Source organism: Chiloscyllium plagiosum, chromosome 16, assembly GCF_004010195.1.
Source record: "Chiloscyllium plagiosum isolate BGI_BamShark_2017 chromosome 16, ASM401019v2, whole genome shotgun sequence".
Classification (NCBI taxonomy): domain Eukaryota; kingdom Metazoa; phylum Chordata; class Chondrichthyes; order Orectolobiformes; family Hemiscylliidae; genus Chiloscyllium; species Chiloscyllium plagiosum.
In genome coordinates this window covers 25914960-25938131 of record NC_057725.1, presented here as the reverse complement: position 1 = coordinate 25938131, position 23172 = coordinate 25914960, and the positions used below count along the sequence as shown (strand labels likewise).

At 40.8% G+C, this 23172-nt stretch overlaps 1 protein-coding gene across 8 annotated transcripts in view; it reads right to left on the bottom strand.

The window, feature by feature from the left end:
• Positions 1–23172, bottom strand: part of LOC122557708 (homeodomain-interacting protein kinase 3-like) — a 260774-nt gene that overhangs the window by 147882 nt on the left and 89720 nt on the right. For all 8 annotated transcript variants that reach the window (XM_043705595.1, XM_043705593.1, XM_043705598.1 and 5 more), the window contains one exon: positions 18714–19809. In XM_043705595.1, coding sequence (XP_043561530.1) covers positions 18714–19809 — 1096 coding nt within the window. The remainder of the gene's footprint in view (positions 1–18713; positions 19810–23172) is intronic.

Below are 23172 nucleotides of genomic sequence, written 5' to 3'. Positions count from 1 at the left end.
TAACAGAGGGCCTTCTCTTAATGAGAAATAAAATAGATTGTTGTTGGGGAAGGAAATTCTAAAACAGAATACTTAAATTATAATTTAGTTGGTATTAACAAATTATCCAATCTATTGTCTCATACTGAACAATACATAACCTTTACAAAATGCCTCTATGAACACTATCAGATTGTTTATAGGTGCTTCAAGGTGCTTTAGATACAGTTGAGCTACAATGAAGAACAGTTCTTACATAGAAGTATCAGCAAATGGGCTGAATCCTCCCTCAGCCTTTTCAAACTAAACTTACCTAACGTTCTTGCTGGGGTCTATTTAGTATATTGTCATCAGTATGTGTTTTGGACCAGACCCAATCCCCTCAAAATAGTCTAGATCCTAACGTTTCTTATTTTAAAAGCGAAGTGCCAGGTGTTGTGGTCCTGATGCAATCCGACTGGTCAAACTATCAGATTTGAAGCAAAACACTCTATTCATACAGTATAGTGCCACATGCTAGTCAGAGTAGGAATGATAGAATAAGCAGGATGAATGCATGGCTTGAGAGATGGTGCAGGAGGGAGAGTTTCAGGTTCAGGGTTTTCTACAGCAGTATGTAAGTAGTCCAACTCGGGAAGGGGCCATACTGGACCTGGTGTTAGGAAATGAGCCCAGCCAGGTGGTTGAAGTTTCAGTGGGGGACTACTTTGGGAATCGTGATCACAATTCCATATGTTTTAGAATACTCATGGACAAAGACAAGAGTGGTCCTAAAGTAAGAGTGCTAAATTGGGGGAAGGCCAACTATATCAGGAGCTGGGGAATGTAGGACATTGGGACAGGTTCTGGGAGAGATGGGACTATTACAAATTGGATAGTCTAAAACTGGGCCGAATTGGATCCAATGTCCTTGGGTGTGTTTTTGCTAATGCTGTTGGTGAAGGTTTAAACTAAAGTGGCAAGGAGATGGGAACCAAATGAGGAGGTTTGTGGACAGGAAAGAGACAGTAACTAAAGCCTGTAAGGAACGAGGTAATGAAGTCAGCATGACTAAGGGGAAGAGTAGGCAGGAAGCAGAGGATGAATGCAAAGGGACTGGTGGTCTGAGATGTATTTGTTTTAATGCAAGAAGGATAGTTAGTAAGGCAGATGAACTTAGGATTTGGATTAGTACCTGGGAGTATGATGTTATTGCTATTACTGAGACTTGGTTGAGGGAAGGGCATGATTGGCAACTAAATATCCCAGAATATTGATGCTTCAGGTGAGATAGAGAGGGAAGTAAAAGGGGTGGAGGAATTGCATTACTGGTTAAAGAAGATATCACAGCTGTGCTGAAGCAGTGCACTATGGAGGACTCGAACAGTGAGGCAATATGGGCAGAACTCAGAAAAAGGAAGGCTGAGGTAACAATGTTGGGTCTATACTACTTGGCCTCCCAACAGTGAACGTGATACCGAGGTACAACAGGACAGTGGTGATAGAAGATTTTAATTTTCCCAACATTGACTAAGATTCACTTAGTGTTAGAGGTCTGGATGGAGAATTTGTAAGGACCATCCAAGAGGGTTTTCTACAGCAGTATCTAAGTAGTCCAATTCGGCAAGGGGTCATACTGGACCTGGTGTTAGGAAATGAGCCCAGCCAGGCTGTTGAAGTTTCAATGGGGGATTACTTTGGGAATCGTGATCACAATTCCATAAGTTTTAGAATATTCATGGGCAAAGACAAGAGTGGTCCTAAAGGAAGAGAGCTAAATTGGGGGAAGGCCGACTATACCAAAATTCGGCAGGAGCTGGGGAATGTAGATTGGGAGTACCTGTTTGAAAGAAAATCCACATTTGATATGTGGGAGGCTTTTAAAGAAAGGTTGATTAGAGTTTGGGAGAGATATGTTGCTGTGAAAATGAGGGATAGAAATGGCAAGATTAGAGAACCATGGATGACAGGTGAAATTGTGAGACTAGCTAAGACGAAAAGGTTTGCGTACATAAGGTCTAGGAGACTGAAGATAGACGAGACTTTGGAAGAATATAGGGAATATGGGACCAATCTGAAACGAAGAATTAAGAGGGCTAAAAGGGGTCATGAGATATCATTAGTGAGCAGGGTTAAGGAAAACCCCAATGCAGGTACTAATCCAAATCCTAAGTTCATCTGCCTTACTAACTATCCTTCTTGCATTAAAACAAATATATAAGGAGCAAGAGGGTAACCAGGGAAAGGAGTGGCCCACTCAAGGACAAAGGAAGAAAGACACGCGTGGAGTCAGAGAAAATGGGTGAGATTCTTAATGAGTAGTTTGCATTGGTATTCACCAAGGAGAGGGACATCGTGAATGTTGAGGTTAGGGATAGATCTTTGATTACTCTAGGTCAAGTCGGCATAAGGAGGGAAGAAATGTTATATATTCTAAAAGACACTAAGGTGGACAAGTCCCCAGGTCCGGATGGAACCTATCCCAGGCTTCTGAGGGAAGCGAGAGAGGAAATAGCTGGGGCATTAACAGATATCCTTGAACACGGGAGAAGTCCCAGAGGACTGGAGAACTGCTAATGTTGTCCCCTTGTTTAAGAAAGTTAAAAATCACACAACACCAGGTTATAGTCCAACAGGTTTAATTGGAAGCACACTAGCTTTCGGAGTGACGCTCCTTCATCACCTGATGAAGGAGCGTCGCTCCGAAAGCTAGTGTGCTTCCAATTAAACCTGTTGGACTATAACCTGGTGTTGTGTGATTTTTAACTTTGTACACCTCAGTCCAACACCGGCATCTCCGAATCTTGTTGAAGAAAGGTAGCAGGGATAATCCAGGTAATTATAGACCTGTGAGCCTGATGTCTGTAGGAGGGAAGCTACTGGAGAAGATACTAAGGGATGGTATATATACCCATTTGGAACAAAATGGACTTATCAGTGATAGGCAGCATGGTTTTGTGCAGGGAAGGTCATGTCTTACAAACCTATTTGAATTCTTTGAAGAGTTGACAAGTTGATTGATGAGGGAGGGGATGTAGATGTCATTACATGGACTTTAGTAAGGCTTTTGATCAGGTTCCCCATGGTAGGCTGATGAAGAAGGTGATGTTGCATGGGGTTCAGGGTGTTCTGGCTAGATGGATAAAGAACTGGCTGGGCAACAGGAGACTGAGAGGAGCTTCTCAAAATGGAGACCTGTAATCAGTGGTGTGCCAAAAGGATCCATGCTGGAACCACTATTGTTTGTGATATACATAAAAGATTTGGAGGACAGTGTAGTTTGCCTTATTAGCAAATTTGCAGATGACACTAAGATTGGTGGAGTAGCAGATAGTGAAGGGACTGACAGAGAATACAGCAGAATATAGATAGTTTGGAGAGTTGGGCAGAGAAATGGCAGATGGAGTTCAATCCAGACATATGTGAGGTGTACCTAGAATGTTAAGATGTACCTAGACAGATCCATGAATGGGCAGGGAGAAATGGGATAGATATCCTTAGAATATAGGTAGAAGATTTAGATAAAGGATATGAATCAGCGCAGGCTTGGAGAGCCGAAAGGCTTGTTCCTGTGCTGTAATATTCTTTGTTCTTTCTTTGTTCTTTGTTCTCAAGGGCAAATAGGGGTGGACTATCAATGCTGGCCAGCCAGCGATGCCCAAGTCCCACAAATGAATAAAGAAAAGTAACACTCCACTGAAATCCTCACCAGAACACTGTGACAGCCATAGCTCAATTGGTAGTATGCTTATTCTGAGTCACAACATTCCAATTTCAAGCCCGACTCCAAGAATAAGGCACATGGGTTCTAATGGAGCATTGCCTTCTTGGGTAAATGTAAATGGTCCCGTAGCACTAAATTCAAGAAGACCATGAGATATCCTTAGTGTCTGAGCTAACATGTATCCTTCTATCAACATCACAAAAAAAGTTTTGGCTAGTCATTATTGAGCTGCTGTTTGTTGGAAATTTGCTGTGTGAGAATTAGCTGTCATGTTTCTTAAATGACAACAGTGATTTCACTTTCCAAAATACTTAATTGGCTATTAAAGTATACTGAGATGTCTAATGATCATGAAAGACACTATACAGACTTGCTTGGTCATAGTCTCAAATCAAATGAATCTGAAAGCTAACAGTTGTCATTTCAGATCTACCCTTAAGATCACAGTGTCATTTAATTACAACACTGCACCAAAGGTGGAAATAGCATGCTAACATCTGCATGCAGTGGAGAAAACTCCTTAGTTGTGCCTACAAACATGAGGGCAAAAAAATATAGCCTGGAGCTGACCATAGCCAAAGTAAGCAAACAAAGGCATAAAGAGTGGGGCAAGCAAATGGAACTTTAAACTGGGAAGTATCTATACACATAAAGGACTGTGTGTACTTGGGATTAACTCAAACTTTCAAGACTGAGTTCAGAAGACATTTGTTAGGTAACTGTTGAAACAATTCCAATCAATTAAGGATAATAGAGCTATGGTGGGTAAAGGAAGTTGAGGTGCAGATTAACCATGATGTAAATGAATTGTGCAACATACTCAAGGAGCTGAATAGTCAACTCCAATTCCTAAAATAACACTCAACCTACTAATGGCATGATGTGGAAGTGCTGGTGTTGGACTGGGGTGGACAAGGTCAGAGGTCACATGACACTAGATTATAGTCCAACAGGTTTATCTGAAATCACAAGCTTTCAGAGCACTCTTCCTTCGTCAGGTGAAGTGAAGAACAGCACACAGGCAAAGAACTTATAGGCAGAGAAATCAATGGGACCCATGAAGACGGCCTCAGCCATGATCTTGGGTTCATGTCACACTACATGTAACCCCATCATACTGTTCTGTATCTGTAAAATCTTCCTTACTGTCCTATCCTGACACCATCACCTTGATAACTTGTTATGATCTCTCTACCTTAATTAGTTTGTACAGTTTTGGATAACTTGTAACTTTAGTTCGACTCTTGGCATGCGACTCTTATAGCTACCATGTTGCTCCAGCCATTTGGTATGTCTCCAGCACCACCTTACTTTTAATTTTTTGTCATTATTTCTCTGCCTCAATTAATCAGATTACAGGTCATCCTTTCACTTGCTATTCAGCTGTTGACACTTTACTCACACCGTCTGACACTTTTGATCACCTGCAGAGACTTATTCAGCCTGTCGACACTCCACTCACACCATTTGTATGATCTTCTGGTCTCTCAGCCCATTGATCTCTCTGCCAATAAATTGTGTGCCTGTGTTTTTCTTCACTTCACCTGAAAAAGGAGCAGTGCTTTGAAAGCTTGTGCTTTCAAATAAACCTGTTGGACTCATATCTGGTGTCGTGTGGCTTCTGACCTTGATTAATTTCATGAACACATTACCCTACTTTTTTCCTGTGAAATTGGCAATGAGGAGTCAATAAGGTATATGAACCACTCATTTGTTAATATTACAGATAGAAGCTACTCAGTTCAAAAGCAGGAGAAAGTGAGGTCTGCAGATGCTGGAGATCAGAGCTGAAAATGTGTTGCTGGAACAGCGCAGCAGGTCAGGCAGCATCTAGGGAACAGGAGAATCGACATTTTGGGCATAAGCCCTTCCTCAGGGAGGGAAGTTCTCCCTGCAGAGATGCTGCCAGGCCTGCTGGGTTTCTTCAGTAATTCCTGGTTTTTATCTATTGACACTCATGTTGGGAAGTCAAACCAAATACAACACAAATCAATTTGCAAACTATATTGGACATCAGCATGCACTGGACTGTTATCTTCTCTTTCTCTCTTTCACTCACAATCTTATGTGCATCCAAGCTCGTTATGAAACAACTTGACCTTGAGCATGTAAAAGAGTGCTTTTAATTTATTTCTGGTTTCTTTCACCTTTCCAACCAGCCACTCTCACCAGCTGTCAAACAGCAAAGAACAACTTCATATCCGACCCGCCCTACCCCTCCTCATCGCTCGACAATCAGCCCTTTTCTATTTTAAGCCAGCATGTCATTTTCCAACAGTTCACCCTTGGGCTCAAAGAGCTGTACCTGCAAGCATCTAAAACGAAAAAGTTTTGAAGCACTGAGAAAATCAGCCAGCTGGCCAGACGATGGAAACAGAACTCTTCCTGTTTACTTCCCTGAAAATGTAGCGTGCTTTGATAGCAAGAAAAGGACTGTTCATTTTTCACCAGGAAAATAATGGAAAATTACAGGGTTGCTCAAGACTCCACAGAGAAGTGCTACTAAAGCATCTGTTTCATAAATTCTTCACATAGCTCAAACATATCTGTGCTTATTTGGTAAAAGAAGATGTATGGACTTGAGAGGAGAGTATTTTTGTACTTGCAACAGTTTTAATATAAGAAAAAAAGGCCATGCTTGCATTATACAAAGTGCATTTTCTCATTTTATTATGCCCAATCCAGAGAATTCAAACTGCATGACCCACAGATGTATTTCAAAGGCAAATTTTTCATTCTAGAGCCAAGATCCAAATGGATAAGTTATTTTCAAGTATTAATAGAATCAGGATCATAGAGTTGTATTGCACGTAAGGAGACCATTCGGTCCAACTCTATATGCCAACCAGATATCCTAAATTAATCTAGTCCCATCTGCCAGCATTTGGCCCATATCCATCTAAATTCTTCCAGATGCCTGTTAAATATTGAAATTGGACGAGCATCCACCATTTCCTCAAACAGCACATTCCATACAAGGCATCGAAAAGTTGCCCCTTAGGTTCCTTTTAAATCTTTCCCCTCTCATCTTGAACTTCTCTCCACTAGTTTTAGACCCTCTACCTTGGGAAACAGTTCCTGGCTATTTCCACTATCCATGCCCCTCATAATTTTATAAACGTCTGTAAGGACACCCTTTAGCCTCCAACATTCCAGGAAAAATAATCTTGTCTATTCAAGCCTCTCTCTATAGCTCAAACACCCCAACCTCAGCAACATCCTTGTAAATCTTTTCTGAACCCTTTCAAGTTTAATAACATCTTTAATATAGCAGGGAGACCAGAACTGAATGCAGTATTCCAAAAGTGGCCTAACCAATATCCTATCCAGCTGCAACATGACATCCCAATTCCTATACTCAATGCATTAACCAATAAAGGCAAGCGTACCAAATGCTTTCTTCACTATCCAGTCTATCTATGACTCCAACTTCAAGGAACTATGAGCTTGCACCCCCAAGGTCTCTGTTCAGCAACACTCCCCAGGACCCTACCATTAAGTGTTTATGTTCTGCCCTGATTTGCATTAGCAAAATGCAACTTCTCACATTTATCTAAACTCAGCTCCATCTCCCAGTCCTCAGCCCATCAATTCATCTGATCAAGACCCTGCTGTACTCTGAGATAATATTCCTCACTGCCCACTACACCACAATTTTGCTGTCATCTGCAAACTTATTCACCATTGCTGCTATATTCACATCCAAATCATTTATGATAAAAAGCAGTGAACCCAGCACCAATCTTGAGGCACACCACTGGTCACAGGCCTCCAGACTGAAAAACAACCTTTCACCACTCTCTGCCTCCTACCTTCGAGCCAATTTTGTATCCAAATAGCTAGCTATCCTGGATTCCATAAGATCTAACTTCGCTAACCAATCTACCATGCGGAACCTTGTCAAATGTCTTGCTTAAGTCCATATAGGCAATGTCCACCATTCTGCCTTCATTGATCTTGTCACTTCTTCAAAAAGCTCTATCACGCTAGTGGGACACAAGTTGCCATGCACAAAGCCACGTTGACCATCCCGAATCAGTCCTGATCAATTAAGTGTTGATTTTGGGTTTTTCTATGTTTACATTCCATTTTGAGGTTCAAACAATTTTTGAGATTAAGTACTAATTGCTATCTTGGACTCGGCACTGCCACAGTTCCTAATTACTACAGAGAAAAACAATTGGAAGGGAGAGCACACATCCAAAAAAGCAAAGTTCTCTATTATCACATGGTTTTGTGACCACACCCAAGAGTTTTGGTTCAAGACAACTAATCAAAGAGAAGGCAAGGTCCAGAACTGTCTTCAGGCTAGGGCTTCTTTGTACAACTTTTTTTTAATGTTAAGACTAAATACTACAATTCAGAGACATACTAATCTTACTAAAATATTTTTCAAAAGACTATTTCATAAATTCTACCACCCAATGCCGGTTGGTTAATTCACATGCTTCTTTGCATGCGCTTCTAACTTTTTCACTTTATCTTCCAATCTGTCTAACTTCACTCACCATGTGCTATTTATACCCAGAAAGGAATAGCTCCATGACATTACACTTCCAAAGTCATAAAGCCCTCACACAGATGCCACCTCCTCAGGCAAACAATGACTACTTTCCAAGTGAGAGTATTAACACATGATCTTCCATATTCTTCACTCAAGAGGGTTGTGAATCTTTGAAATTTTCCACTTCAGAATGTTTCAGATGCTCAGTCATTGAGTACATTCAAGATCAAAATGACATCTTCTTGAACACGAAGGGAATAAGGGAAATAGGGATAGGACATGAAAATGGAGGTAGAAGATCACCTATGACTTTACTGAGTAGTTGAACATGTATGATGGACCAAGTAAGCAACTTCTGATGAAACGACAGGCAATATCTAATTAAAACAATGGACTAAGTATAAATTAATCATGCATTTTTTAGCAACTTCAAATGTATTTCCTTTTTAGCTTCAGGCATACTGATATCTGAAAGACATTACACAGGATTCAAAATAATAAGTAATCACTGTACACTCGAGTAGACAGAGATATGGTCAGAAATAACATGGAAATAACAGGAACGAGAGTAAGCCATTGAGCCCCTGAGGCCTTCATCGCCATTCAATTATATTCTGACTAATTTGCTAATATAAATAAGGTTAAGTGCAGCTTAGCATGTTACGAGAATTACAATTTGGCTGACAAACTCAAATTCTGGCTGAGTCTTTTTCATATGTAATTGAGAAATCAAAGTTAAAAGGCAAGGGCCAAAACACTGGATGCGACCGAGATAAGAAACAATGGAAGGCAATGACAGTCAGGAAGTGATGACTTAGCTAAGATTTGGATTTTAACATAAATAGGAAGAATGGGAAGTATATTGTCCCACAGATGGAAGTCTAGAAAACATATTCATATAGCAAGTAATGTAGTAATTTCAAAATTGATACCATAGAATCATAGCAATTACAGCATGAAGGGTAGGCAAGGATACCACTAAGCTATTCCCAACACATTCTTAAATTTTCTTCAAAATGATTACTTTTAAAATACATATTCAGATCTTTTGAAAATATGTCCTAATCACAGCCACAATCAACAATCATGATCTAGCATTCCATTTTGTATTTCCCATCTGGTAATAATCCTGAGCTTGTGCCCCAGCATTACCAATTCACAAACTGATCGAGCCAGCCTGTCACCACATTCCATCTTAAAACCTTGTATAATTCTGTAAGCCTCCAGCCTCCACATGTTCTCTCTTAACCCTCCATTTTCTTGGAAACAATAAACACTCAATTTTGGTTCAGATTCTGGGAACCTGCTCTTTAGACTTTCCATTGAACTGCAAGCTGTTGTTTGAAAAGAGGGAAAAAAATGTGATGCAGTGTACTTGCAGAAGGTTGGAATGAAGCGAGGTTGGAGCGATTAGTTAACAGGCAACAAACTTTCTTGTCTGCTGCCAAGGTGCATGAAAGAAGTTGTAGAAGTCCAGATACGGATGCAGGGTAAAGTGCACCAGCACAGAAAGAGACCATCAGCCCAAAAGGTCCATATTGGCTCCTGCACAATTAGTCCTATTCCCCTATCTATTTACATAACCCGATAAGGTTATTTTGTACAAGTGCCTATCCAATGTTTTTGTGAAATCATTGACTGTCACCCTCATGAGCAGCAAGTCAGGTTATTATATATGGCTGTGTGATAAATTCCTTCTAACCCAACACGCTCCTCCCACACCACTTCCTCAAAATCCTAAATCTGTGTCTCCTAGTTCTCAGCTAACAAGAACAATTTCTCCTTATTCAGAACTGTCATAAATTTATTTACCTTTATCATGTCAAACTCCTTTGCTGCACAAAGAACAAAGAGCTTCTACCAATGCAATAGCTAAATTCCCTTATCCCTGGAACCACACTGGGTAAATCTTCTCCACACCCTCAGATGGACCCTTGTGTCCTTCCTAAATTGTGATGACCAGAATGGACACAGTACTCCCGTTGTGGCATAACCATAAAGGCATGAGATATATAGTAACAACTCCTTCCTGAACTAAATATTTTCACTAATAATTGAGGAAGAGACAAGAAAAGATGCGATTTTATACATCACCAATTACACTCCTAGAATGCACCAAAGCACTTCACAGCCAAAAGGTTTTTGAAGAATGTTTACAGTTGTTACGTAGCAGCCATTTTGCACATAATAAGATCACACAAACAGTATTTAAATAAATGGAGATAACCTGTGTTTAATCATGATGCTTCAAGATTACATTTTGATTGAAACAGAAAAGGACATTTATGCATTTCATTGAAAAATGAAGTTATAGAGTCATAGAGTAATTCAGCATAAAAACACACCTTTAAGTTCAACTTGTCCATGCCAACCAGATATCTAAACTAATTTAGTCCCATTCAGATGCCTTTTAAACTGTAATCGTACCAGCCTCCACCACTTCTGCTGGCAGCTCATTCCATACATGCACCACCCTCTGCATGAAAAAGTTGCCCTTTTAAATCCTTCCCATCTCACCTTAAATGTCTGTCCTCTAGTTTTGGACTCCCCTATCCTCAGAAAAACACCTTGTCTATTCACCCTATCTATACCCCTTATAATTTTATAAACCTCCATAAGTTCACCCCTCAGCCTCTGATGCTCCAGGGAAAGTAGTCCCTGCCTATTCTGCCTCTCCCTATAGCTCAAACTCTTCAACTGTGGCAACATTCTTCTGAACCCTTCCAAGTTTAACAACATCTTTCCTGTAGTAGGGAGACCAGAACTGAATGCAGCCTTCCAAAAGTGTCCTAACCAATGTCATATACAGCCGCAATATGACATTCCAATTCCTATGAGGAGAAAGTGAGGTCTGCAGATGCTGGAGATCAGAGATGGAAATGTGTTGCTGGAAAAGCGCAGCAGGTCAGGCAGCATCTAGGGAACAGGAGAATCGACGTTTCGGGCATTAGCCCTTCTTCAGGAAGAAGGGCTAATGCCCGAAACGTCGATTCTCCTGTTCCCTAGATGCTGCCTGACCTGCTGCGCTTTTCCAGCAACACATTTCCATTCCAATTCCTATACTCAATGCACTGATCACTGAATGCCATCTTCATTACCCTGAAAAGACAGCCTTCAGTTTAAGGTTGTATCTTAAAAAACAGTACAGCACTTCTTCAGAGCGAATAGAAGAGAAGAAAGAATGGGTGAAGGCAGCTATTTGGATAGGCAGGAAGGGAAAGGGAAGGGAGAGAGTAAGAAGAAAGAAAGTAGGTGGAGACAAGCAAGGAATGGAGGGAAATGGAAAGGTGATTAAAGTAAGGGACGGCTGCTTGGCAGGAAAAAGCACATTAAAAGGGGAAAAGGTGGAAAAGAGAAGAAAGCATTGTGGGGTGAGGGTTGAAGTAGGGAGAAAAGAGGAAGAGAAAGCACAATGTAGAGAGCAATCAGGCAGGAAGGGTTTGAGGAAGAAAATGAGGAAAGACAAATAAGATTTTGTACAAGTCGTTACTGATCCATTTTCATTCATTGTTGTAAAGGCTGATGTGCATTTTCAAATTGAACTGTGCAGTGCAGTTCTGTCTACAAAATGCTGGTTTGGATGTTATTGTCATGACATGAATATTCACAGGTTTGGAATGAGGACCTCTGGAACAGTTTAATTTGAGGGAAAGTTACAGCAATACATTCTGTAACTATACATTGTTTACTAGATAATATTCATAGTCCTTTTCGCAGATTTTCACTTCGATGTTAGGTAGGAAAACAATAAATTCAAAAGAATGTTAGAAATGTTTTCAATTAGCCTATAAATCTAAAATCAGTTTTTCTTTGAAATAAGTTTTCATTATGGGAGGTTATTCAAAGAATAAAATGTTAACTAACAGTTAGTTAACAGTCTCCATTAACAGCTATTCACCCTCCTATCCACTCCTTTGTCTGTCCAACTGTTCATCTCTCTCTATAGGCTCTATCCCCATCTATCATTTACTCCTTACCTTCTCCCTTCCATCCTACCATCTGCATTAAAACCGACATTTTCCTAGCTACCATCAGTTCTGAGGAAGGGTCATAGGACCTGAAATGTTAACTCTGATGACTCTTCACAGATGCTGCCTGACCTGCTGAGCTTTTCCAGCTATTTTTGTTTGCACTTCTGATATTCTTGAAAACAATTTTCCCTGATGTGAGATTATTCCATGCCGGTCTGATTGGTTTCATAATTCCTGATCTTGTGTCATAGTACACGAATAGCAAGGGTTTGGAGGAATATGGGCTAAATGCAGATTAATTTAGGACATCTAGTCGGCATGGACAGATTGGACTGAAGAGTCTGTTCTCATGCTATACATTTCTATGACACTATGAGCAAATCCACAACTTAAAGTCATATTTAGCTATCCTAGTGGATTGGATTTTCTAAACAGTGGCAATCATAGTCAGATTGGCATTCCTCATAAAATCCAACCTACTAGATTAGCTAAATATAACTATAGTCAGATTGCCACTCTCCCCCTACCTTCATCTGATAAGAAAGAGCTCTGCATCCCTTACAGAAAATTCTGATCACGGCTCCTGCAGAATTGTGGAACATAACTTAAATTCAACTGTATCCTTGTAGTACAGTTGATAATTGAAGGAATCAAAACCGTGCTCCCTTTTGCAGGGCAGTAGGTGCCACAATATTTAAAAATACAGCCACGTAATAGTGCCAATGGAAGGATATGTATATAAGGTAAGTTTGAGATTAGTATGCCAAGTGGGTAAGGATGCTGGAGTGCCCTGTACGTACAATGCCAGGGCACAAGGTGAGAAAGGTGCCAATTAAGTGATTGAATATTCATGGTAGATTAGGATGGACAGGGGAGGAGGCTGTCAAGTCTGTGTGCATTGGATGTTGTCTTGTCCCAGTGGGGAAAAGGAGGAATGTCAGGTCTAGAGACAGAGTCTGGGGTGTGTAAGGAACCTGTAGATAGGAGTGTGTATAGTAAGTTAGGAGGGCCCTTATCCAATACCTAGGTTTTAATAGTCTGAATTTTCCTTAAAACTTAATTGCAGTGGAATTTTCTGAATTCTCCGTATGTAATGAATTCAATGGGTTCCAGACGCAGGGGAATTGCCCGTTGGAATCTTCAATTCCATGGGCAAGTCCCTTAGAGTTTGCGACACTGGGAATTGCACAGGCTCCCGAAGCACAACGGCCATCGCTGCTGCAGTGATGATTATCTAGCTATTGAAAAGTCCTGGCCAGTATCTTTAAAACCTGAAGTTTTGTGAAAAATCTATTTTAACAAATACGTAGTACTTTTGGGTGAAGATTTCAAAGTAACTCCTTGAAGGGAAATGCAGGGAGGATCAATGGATAAGAACCTCCCAATACAGAGGTATCAGAAAATTGCCCTCAGTGCTAAATTTGCTTTCAATTGGTTAGCTAGCTGCTGGGCTCATGCAATCTCCTGACAAATATGCTTTACACAACACTCAATGTGATTACCTTGAATCACAAGAAGACAAATAACTTTTCATTAGTCAAATTCAGCTTTGCTTTTTAAGTCGCTGCTCGTTACTCATTGCCTTGAATGCTGAAAGCAGAATTCAGCATCACAATCCAATATAGTTACTGCAGCAAACACTGTTGGTCAATCCATCGTGGTACATTAACAAACTAGCCAATACAGGAAGGTCTGAAAAATAAGCACTACTGCAGTTAGGCGGTCGTGTGGGGCAAGAAAAAAAAACAACGAACAGGAGTATCAGACATCCTGTTCACTCTGAGAGATGGCTCTGAGGGAGCTGGATCAGAAAAAGAAAAAAAAGGAAGCTCTGGGCACAATCTAAACAATTCAGTGAGACCATGGAACAGAGCTAATTATAAATGCTCTTCAGCAGTGATGGCTTGGAGAAAAGAAACAGGCAATGAGTTCTTATTCCCAACAATTTCAGATAACCGGCAATGAAATATCTTGGATCGCCACATGTACTGTTCCAGAACATTTCACTTAGAAAGGCATTTTGCAAATGCAAAGGCATTCATATAAGAATTCAGAAGTTGTGAATATATGGTGGTTGAATAAAGAAGTAATGCAGCATATTGCAAAAAAATTTAAACGCTGTGTCAATATAACCAACATTAAAATCCTTCCCTATGGAAATCTGAACTTGATGGCAACACGAGACCCGCCTTCCCTCTGTTGAGTCCTCACATTTTGTAGAATACACATCAACAGTTCAACTCATAACTATGGCATGGTTAAACTTTAATTGTTAATTTTTACAGATTGAGGGAAGGTCGTTAGCTCACTTGACTGGATGGCTGGTTTGTGATGCAAAGTGATGTCAACAGCATGGATTCAATTCCCATACTGGCTGAAGTTACCATGAAGGACTCTCCTTCTCAACCTTTCCCCTTGCCCAAGCCGTGATGACCTTCAGGTTAAAACACCACCAGCTGTCTTTCTCTCGTAAAAGATAAGCCTTGTGGACTGATAAGACTATGGCAACTTTATCTTACTTATGCAATGAAAAGGTTAAGTAAAATGGATTTAAACTTCCTGTAAAATCAGCACAGGAGATCCTTCAGAACACCTGTATAAACTGGAAAATGCTAGTTGATAAAGGCTGACATCCACGTTGACAAAAGCCACTAGTTATTCAAATCAGCTGCAAAGCTGATCATGCTCTCTTGTTCGAAGTACAGCGTAACATGCTAACAATTCTCATTTCCCTCTTCAGTTGCTCATCTCCATCTGGCCAACCACATAGTGAAAGCTGGGTTATCGCTCACTCCTATAAAACAACAGCCTTCGTTCACCTGCACAAGTGGTTAACCATCTGATCTTACACAACAACCTGACAGTTAAGACTATGCAAGTAGGTTCCACAGTTCTAAGCTTTGGAGGGTGTAGGAGTGGTGGTGGTGTTGCAGAAAGTGAAAACAGCTTCAGACTTAGTGGTGGCAGACTCAGAAGATCCAATTAACCGTTCATGTTATCAAAACTTCACCCGTGAGTAATGGACAACAATTTGAGACCAGTTGTTCGAGAATGAGGAATGCCAGTGTGATGTAATCAACAAGAAGTCAATGCTTTCGACATGGAAGGAATTAAGGTTTACAGAAAAAGAAAAGTACAAAGTTTTTGAAGCTTAGATACACGTGCATGGAACTAGCAGGCAACTGAAAAATCTTATACCCTTAACTCCAAAGGTGGTTACATTCAGTCTACGACTCAGAAGGCAGTTCACCACTATCATCCCAACAGCAATTAAGGGATAGATAATAAATGCTGACTTAGCCAGTGACACCCACAATCCTGTGAATGAATAAATAAAAGAAAAACATGACTTTTGAATTACGAGCAGCTTTGAGCAGAGCCCTGAAACCTTGATGAAGGACAGGTAGTGAGGGGACTTAATCATAATAGGACAAAAACTGCAGCACTGAAGGGCAAAAACATCCATCTCATCCAGTTGCTTCAATGGACTACTGAAAAATATTTAACCTTTTTAATTCTTCTGCCCCTTAATTTTCCTGAACACTGTCCACAATGCACAAACAATTGAGCTGCCTTTGAACTACTACTTCTTGGGTCACTGATTTGAATTTTGTTTGGCAGGGGCTGCTCCAATTGTAGGCCGAAACCTAGTTGTTATTTCAAACAACCTGAGATACATACAAAATGAAGGGCATGTCAAATTAAATTCTGCAAGTCTGATACTTCATTCCATGATACACTAAGTGGCCCACAAGGCTACAACTTGGACACCCTTTGTTGGACGGATATGAGATACTGTGACAAGCTTCTAAAAGAAAACTTGTTTTCATAAAATGGAGATAGAAGCTGGCAGCATTCTGCTTTCACATTTGCCTTGACTGGAGACTGCAATGCCAATTACAAGCCATTTGATTGTGCAGGAGCTAATTCAGTTTATTTGTCCTTGTAGGATGGATATACTGGTGTTAATGGATGTTGGGTTATTGTTTAATGATGTAAAAGCACAGCAACTTCATTGCATGAGTCATGTGACACCGATGTAAATCACTTTTCTCGCCTTCAAAAGGAAGGTTATTGCAGGCAGCAATCAATATAACATAGCTTGAAATTTGGAACCAGATCCTGTGCAATATTTAAAACTTTTCAGTTCACCATAGGCAAATTCAAATGCAGGCAGAATAATCTGAAACTTGTCCACTCCAAAGTTAACTGTGACACCACATAACATACACTGAGGTGCAATGATGGAAAATGTGCGGTTTATCTGAAAACACACAAGGGGTTCCCCAACCCTTCCAACACAACCTGTTTACAAAGTAGATCAATCATGGGTGACACTGAACTGAAACCAGAAGCCTCTCTGATGGACATCAGACTAACTGGAGTTTCCTGTCTGAGATTAGTCAACTGGAATCTTAGATCAGAACCTTGTCTGCTCCCTCAGATATAAAAATGAATAACTTGGCTGCAAAGTGCTTCAGGACATCCTAAGGTCAGGATAAGTTTAAATGATAAATTTAAGCTATAAATTCAAGTTTTTAAAACAAAAATGGAATGCTCTAGTGGATTGAGCAGAAAACATTATAACCATGTTAGCACAGAAACTTTGAAAATTTCCTGTGTCTCAGGCAGGAGTTATATCTTAATTCTTAATAAAGCTTTTTCAAGGAAATTCCTTTCTACTGATGATGCATTTCCTAACTGTATTGTGTATTGTCAAATCTCCTATTCCATTCCCAATATTTCCAGTCAATAAATTACAACGTGAAGATTAAGGAGGAATCACAAATGTATATACTCATGACTCTCAGATTTATTTCAGAGTGCTTATGTGCTATAAATACAGGGATTGGTGTGGCCAAAGTGGAGCCAGTTAGAACACAGGAAGAAGATCCCGCAAACATCAATTTAGCTGATGACTCACACTTATTTTGGATTTTTTAGGCAGCCAGAAGTCTCATTCAGGAGAAACAAGTGCACTCACAGCCTCCCAAAACCTCCTCTTCAAACTCTCTGCAACCAACAAATTTCATTCACATATTGTTGGGGAGAGACAATCTTGGAAGTCTCACACAAAACCAATGCATTGACTTCCCACCATGGCCATGGCCAGTTCCTCAAGTTCAACTTATCCCAAGAGAAAGCAAGAATACAGGTGGACAACTACACAAACACTGCCACGGCACTGCTCAGTTAGTAAGAAAATACCATGCTTAGTTAGGTCTGCACTATTATATCATGTCATGCATACATCATGTTTTGCTTGCCTCTTTAAGGACACATGATTTAGCTGAGGTGAACAAGCTAAATCCTGAAGTTAAGTAGAAAGTCATCTGAAGATCAACAGTTGTTTGTATATCTATGGCTTCTCCTCAAAATTCCCTCCTTGTCTCTTGTACCTTTTTATACATTGTGTAGAAATGTTCAAATGAGGCACCCAAATTGTTTATAAAGGTAAACTGGATGGATGGGCAGAGTGGCCAAAACACTCAGTTCTCTAAATATAACCATTTGACATTGAGAGGTTAGCTGGCACAGGTGACAAGTGTTGTGTAACTGTTTTCCAGGAATTCTTTTTTAAATGTCCACATCAGTGCCAAGAATATCACAGTGCTGCAAGGAATTGTCAACTCCTGGGAATCCCTCCATAAATTGGAAGCCACTGCTTCATCACACTGACAGCACATCACAAAACACAAAAAGTTTAGCAGCCTCCTATTAAAATAAAACTGTGATTCCCTCCTCATCGTTTTAACGTCAGTGAAACAGAACGAAATGTACAACAAATCCCTCTGTGCTAGTCTTCCTTTGCTACATTTTTAAACTGGGTGACAGTGTGCAGAATAAAAGCACAGTTTGAAAATGCACTTCTTCTTAGGCACTGGTCGACCTATTAAGTTGCAAACTTAGCACTGCCATGTCATTTCAATAATCAAAATAGCTTGAAGTTCTAGAAACAGATACATAAATCCTGAAAACTGGCAACTCAGTCATGTGGCTTCAATTTTCACCTCAAAACTCCAACGCTCTCTACGGCAGGGAGGTAAATGCCACAAACTGTAGCTGGGTTACGACAAATATCCACTCCCCAAGACCCAAATCAATCTATTTCATGCAAACCTGGGTTGTCTGGTCTTTATTATGCCAAAGCGCAGTTTTTCTTACAAAACGCTAGACCTGAGAAATACTGTAATTTCAAATTCACCCGCTATGTGCCGGAGGCGGGGAAACCTCTGGCTGCTGCCAGAAAATTCACATTTGTTGTGTAAACACAGGGAAGAGAAATCTCTCACTTTCAAATCAATCAGTGCAGAAGGAAGGGTGTAAAGAAAGAAGAGTGCAACCCAGTCAAACTGGAGAACCATTGCAAGCTCAGTACAAACGTCAATCAAAATCTTCACAAAACTGGAGCCATCTATTTCTTTTTCCTCTATCTCTTGGAATTACACATCGGGCTATAAAACTAAATCTGGAGGATTTCAACCTGTTTTAACATGTTCAGTCTGTAATGGTTCCTGGTTCCATCAGCTGAGAGTTCACAGACACATTCACTTACCTGTAGTACCTCGACTGCAAATATGTGGAACACACAGCTTTGGACACGTGGCTGGCTGACCCAAAGTCGATTACTTTCACCCTGTAAGGCTGCCGGATGGGATCAACCAGCATGATATTCTCCGGTTTGAGGTCCGCATGGATTAAACCAAGGCTCTTTAGTTTATTCAGTGCAGTGGCCACCTGCTGGAGGATTGGCCTGATCACCTTTAGGGGCAATGGACTAAACTTGTTCTGCTTTAGAAAGTCATATAAGTTCTGTTCCAACATCTCAAACACCAAACACGTATGATTCCGATGCTGAAAGCACTCGTAGGCACGCACAAAGTTAAACTCATCCGCATTTTCATTGCTTAATCGTGCCAGGATACTGACTTCAATTTGCCCCTGTCGTGCATAAGAGGGATGATTTTTCAAAATCTTTATCGCCACTATCTCATTTGTCCCCCGCTTCCAACATTTCACCACCTGACCAAAGGTCCCACGTCCAAGGAAGTCAAGGACCTCATAGGTGTTCTTCATTGAGCATAGAACTTCATGCTGCATCAGATGGTACTCACCATCACCATTCGCACTGTTCTGCTTTGAGGCAGTAGTCACCACAGTGACTGGATTCCCCACACCCGTCTGTAACATTGCCGGCATAATAGAAAGCTCATCCACAATCTGCATGGCGCTACCTCGATTGTCTAGCTCCTCACTTTTTCTCTTCAGTCCGCATCTCTGGTAGCTCTCTAGCGAGGTTAGACTGCTGCCTGGTCTCTCGCCCTGGGGTGCCACCGCCAAAGGTTGCTGCGGCGCCTGCGCTGCTGTGACCTTGGCGGCACAAGATGGGTTCAATGCAATGGCACTCACTGCCACCACAATATTCTGTTCACGAGGTCTCCCAATGGAATTCTTCAACTGAAAGGAAGAATTAACCACATGTGATGGGTGGGCAACTCCAAGGTTCCGTCCGTTCATATAAGTCCGCGGACAAGTTCTCTCATGGTACGCACAGCTACTTGGCTCGACTTTCAATTTTTTCACACTACAAAAGGCACTTGTCTGAGTTTGATAAATGTGTGGTGGGCAGACCAAAACTTGTGAGGCCATACCTGTGTGAGCAAAAAAAGAAAGATTAATGATAATGCAAAAAAGCATAAACTGTACCCATTAACACAAAAACAATCCCATAATAAGGCCTTGACCTGTGACCCATTGCATTCCCCCACTCAAATCCTAGATAATCAAGTTGCAAGTGGCTTTCGTTCAACCAACTCTAGCAAGGAAGTACAGAAAGATGGACATTGTCAAAATTAGTTCCTTGGGATAAAATGTGGCACTTATCAACAAGTCATAGGAGTAGCAGGCATTCCTAGGAGCAACCAACCCTTCTCCTTAGCTCCAGTCCAATATTGAGTAATGCATGATCAGCACAAAGAGAAAGTGGGAAATAAGTGGACATTTCAATCAGACTCTCCATGTCCAGCTACATTACTCATGAAAATCTTGCAAACTTAGATCAGTGGCCTAGTCCTAGCCTAGTCCTACAGAGATCATCTTCAAACAATGAAATACAGAAAAGTGCAATCCACAGAAAAAAACGTTTATCGAACTGGCCTTCAGGTTATTAACACTGACTCCAACTACTGTTATTAACAGAGGAGATGACACAGCATCCAACTGATTCATGGAAACACTTCCACCTCGTGGACTCTACAGTAGAGGGAAATGATCTGCCAATTAAGGGAAGAACATTCAAAGAAAATTTCTGATGTAAGTAAGAACAGTATTACTTTTTGAGCAAAGAATCCCGAAGTATGGGTCCTGACCTCTAGTGGGGCTACAAGATGATATTGTGGGGTGGGGAGCTCCTGTGGTAAGGTTGCAATTACAGTTGTGGAGCTCAAACTGAATGCTAATAACTGTAAGGTCCCTTTAAATTCTCACATCTCTTTCTAATGGTGGGTGTGGCCTGATTTGTGGTCTGATTGCTGCTGCAAAAAAGCCTATGAAAAGCAATACCTTTTTCAAAAGAAAATCTTGCAGTTTAAACACTTCAAACCACACTCAGCCAAAACCGTCCCATAGCAGATGAAGGGCACCATCCCTTATATCCAACAATACTTATACCTTCTCACGTCCTGTTCTGGGATTACAAATTCTGATGACGATGACGATGACCAAGTGAAGGTTTGGGAAGCAATGTTACAGAGCATTCAATGGTTGGTATCTTAAAGTGCAGTGTGTAATGGAACAGTATAAAACAACACAGTCGAGTAACTGTTAAATCATCTGTAAGTCAGTTATTCAGGACTCTGAGGCTGCACAAATCAATAAGAGATAAATTATGCTGTGCACAACATATCTCCCTTATCTCTAACTTCATTAATTTGATCACCAAGTCATCTTCTACAGACTCTGAACATCCAAGTACCTGTGGCTAAATAACAATCTTTTATAACTTCACAAAATTAAACTTCTTTTAAAAGGATAATATATTATGTGCTTAAAGAAGGTGGCTACAGATACCTATTCAATAAATAACCAGCTTAATTTGTTTCAGTAATGTAGGTTAAGGGATAAGTGTTAAGATTAGAGTGGTGCTGGAAAAGTACAGCAAAAGGTCAGGCAGCATCCGAGGAGCAGGAAAGTCAATATTTCGGGCAAAAGCCCTTCATCAGGAATGAGGCTAGGAGCGTTGGGGGTGGAGAGATAAATGTCAGACAACAAACAAAGGGAGAACCTCTCAGTTCTTATGCCAAGGGAGATATGTTCACTATCTGTCATTCCACCAAAACGATGCCACATTGCAATTATCCACTGAACTACCAGTCTAGGTTCCATGTTTGAACCTATAACCTTCAAACTCATATCGGCTACAACCATAGATAAGTATCCTGTGCTAATCCCTATTGCCATGAGAAAAAAGTAAAAATTAAGATTAACTAAAAAGAAGCAATTTCAATGGCATAATATTGATGGAAAGGTAAACAATTTTCAGTAAAGTTAAAACAGACAAAACATTATTTAAAGAAAAAAGAAAAATGCTTGCCTCTCGAGCACGGTTCTAAACCCCAAGTGAACACCAAATTTCAAAACTGTCAAAACTTTTTAAATTTATGACAATATTCACGTGCAGAAATGTCCTGCAATCCAGCACATATAACAATATCCTTTAGAACATCTAATATTGATATAAAATCATTTATGAAGGCGGCGAGTTGCAACAATTGACAAATCTTGTTCAGGCAGGTAAGTGGAAAGAACTGCTCATCCTATTGGACAATTAGATGCTGGATGTTAGTGTCGTGCCTAGGGCCGATACATACAGCATAAGCTGCGTTACACAACTGAATTTCAGCAGCGGTTCAGAATGGTAGAGAAGTAGGGCTAGATGCCTGATGGGAAATTGTCCTGTGCTGCTTGGCACTCTACATCCCTCAATAATAAATACAGCAAGTGTCGCCTGCTACCAAGACCTCAATGCATCACAGAGTGTGTCACAAAGGAAGAGCTCTGATCATCATATGAAGTCTACCTGTGAATGTTTTTAAAAATACTAGTCATTTACCCATGCAGCTATTATACTCAGACCCGCTGAGCTTTTGCAGCAATATCTGTTTTTACTTCTGATTTCCAGCACCTTAGTTCTTTGTTTTTCTTGTCTAGTGTTTAACTCTGCCACATTTCCTCCAAGTATGCCCACCTTGAAGAAGTTCTGCTCCTCCCTCTGACAAGATTTCCATTCTAACCCATCTACTTGTTTGCCATCAATACTTTCACTGTCTCTCCTGGTGTTTTACAAGCTATTTGCCAAAACTTGCTTCCACATTGACATCACATTCCTCAATGACTGCCTCCGGCTCAGACTCACCCCATGTGGATTACAATTCAAGTTTCAGCCTTTGTGTTTTGAATCCAACCAGAATCACAGATATCTCTGTTATGCTCCTCAGACAGCTGTTCTTGCAGCATCCTGAGATCCACACTCAGTGCCATGCATCGCCATGTGCACACTCTCGACATCTCTTTCTATCAATACCGCCTCACGCCAGCTCAGAACTACCCTGACCTCCAGTTCCACTTCATCCTCCAGTTCATTTGATATTCTAACAAGAAAAGATTTTCTTTTCCTTGCAGACATGAAGGAACACAAGATGGAACAACTTATAGATACCCATGCCCCTCTGGAACATTCCTCCCCTCCCCTTCCCCCTGACTTCATCCCCTCTCCCAGCTCCACCTCCTGACCTTCAACCCTCGAATGCTGAACACTTTGTACTCAGCAAAGGTCTCAGTGCTATCCCTCTGCGTGCCCCCATTCATGAATTTTCGGCCACAACACGACGTTGAACGTTTGTTCCGTTGCCCTCAACTCCATACCATTTCACAGACTCCCTGTTTCACAGACCCCTTCACCACCTCCAAAACGCTCCTTCCACCTGGACCCCTGCCTCTGGCCTTTTACCTACACT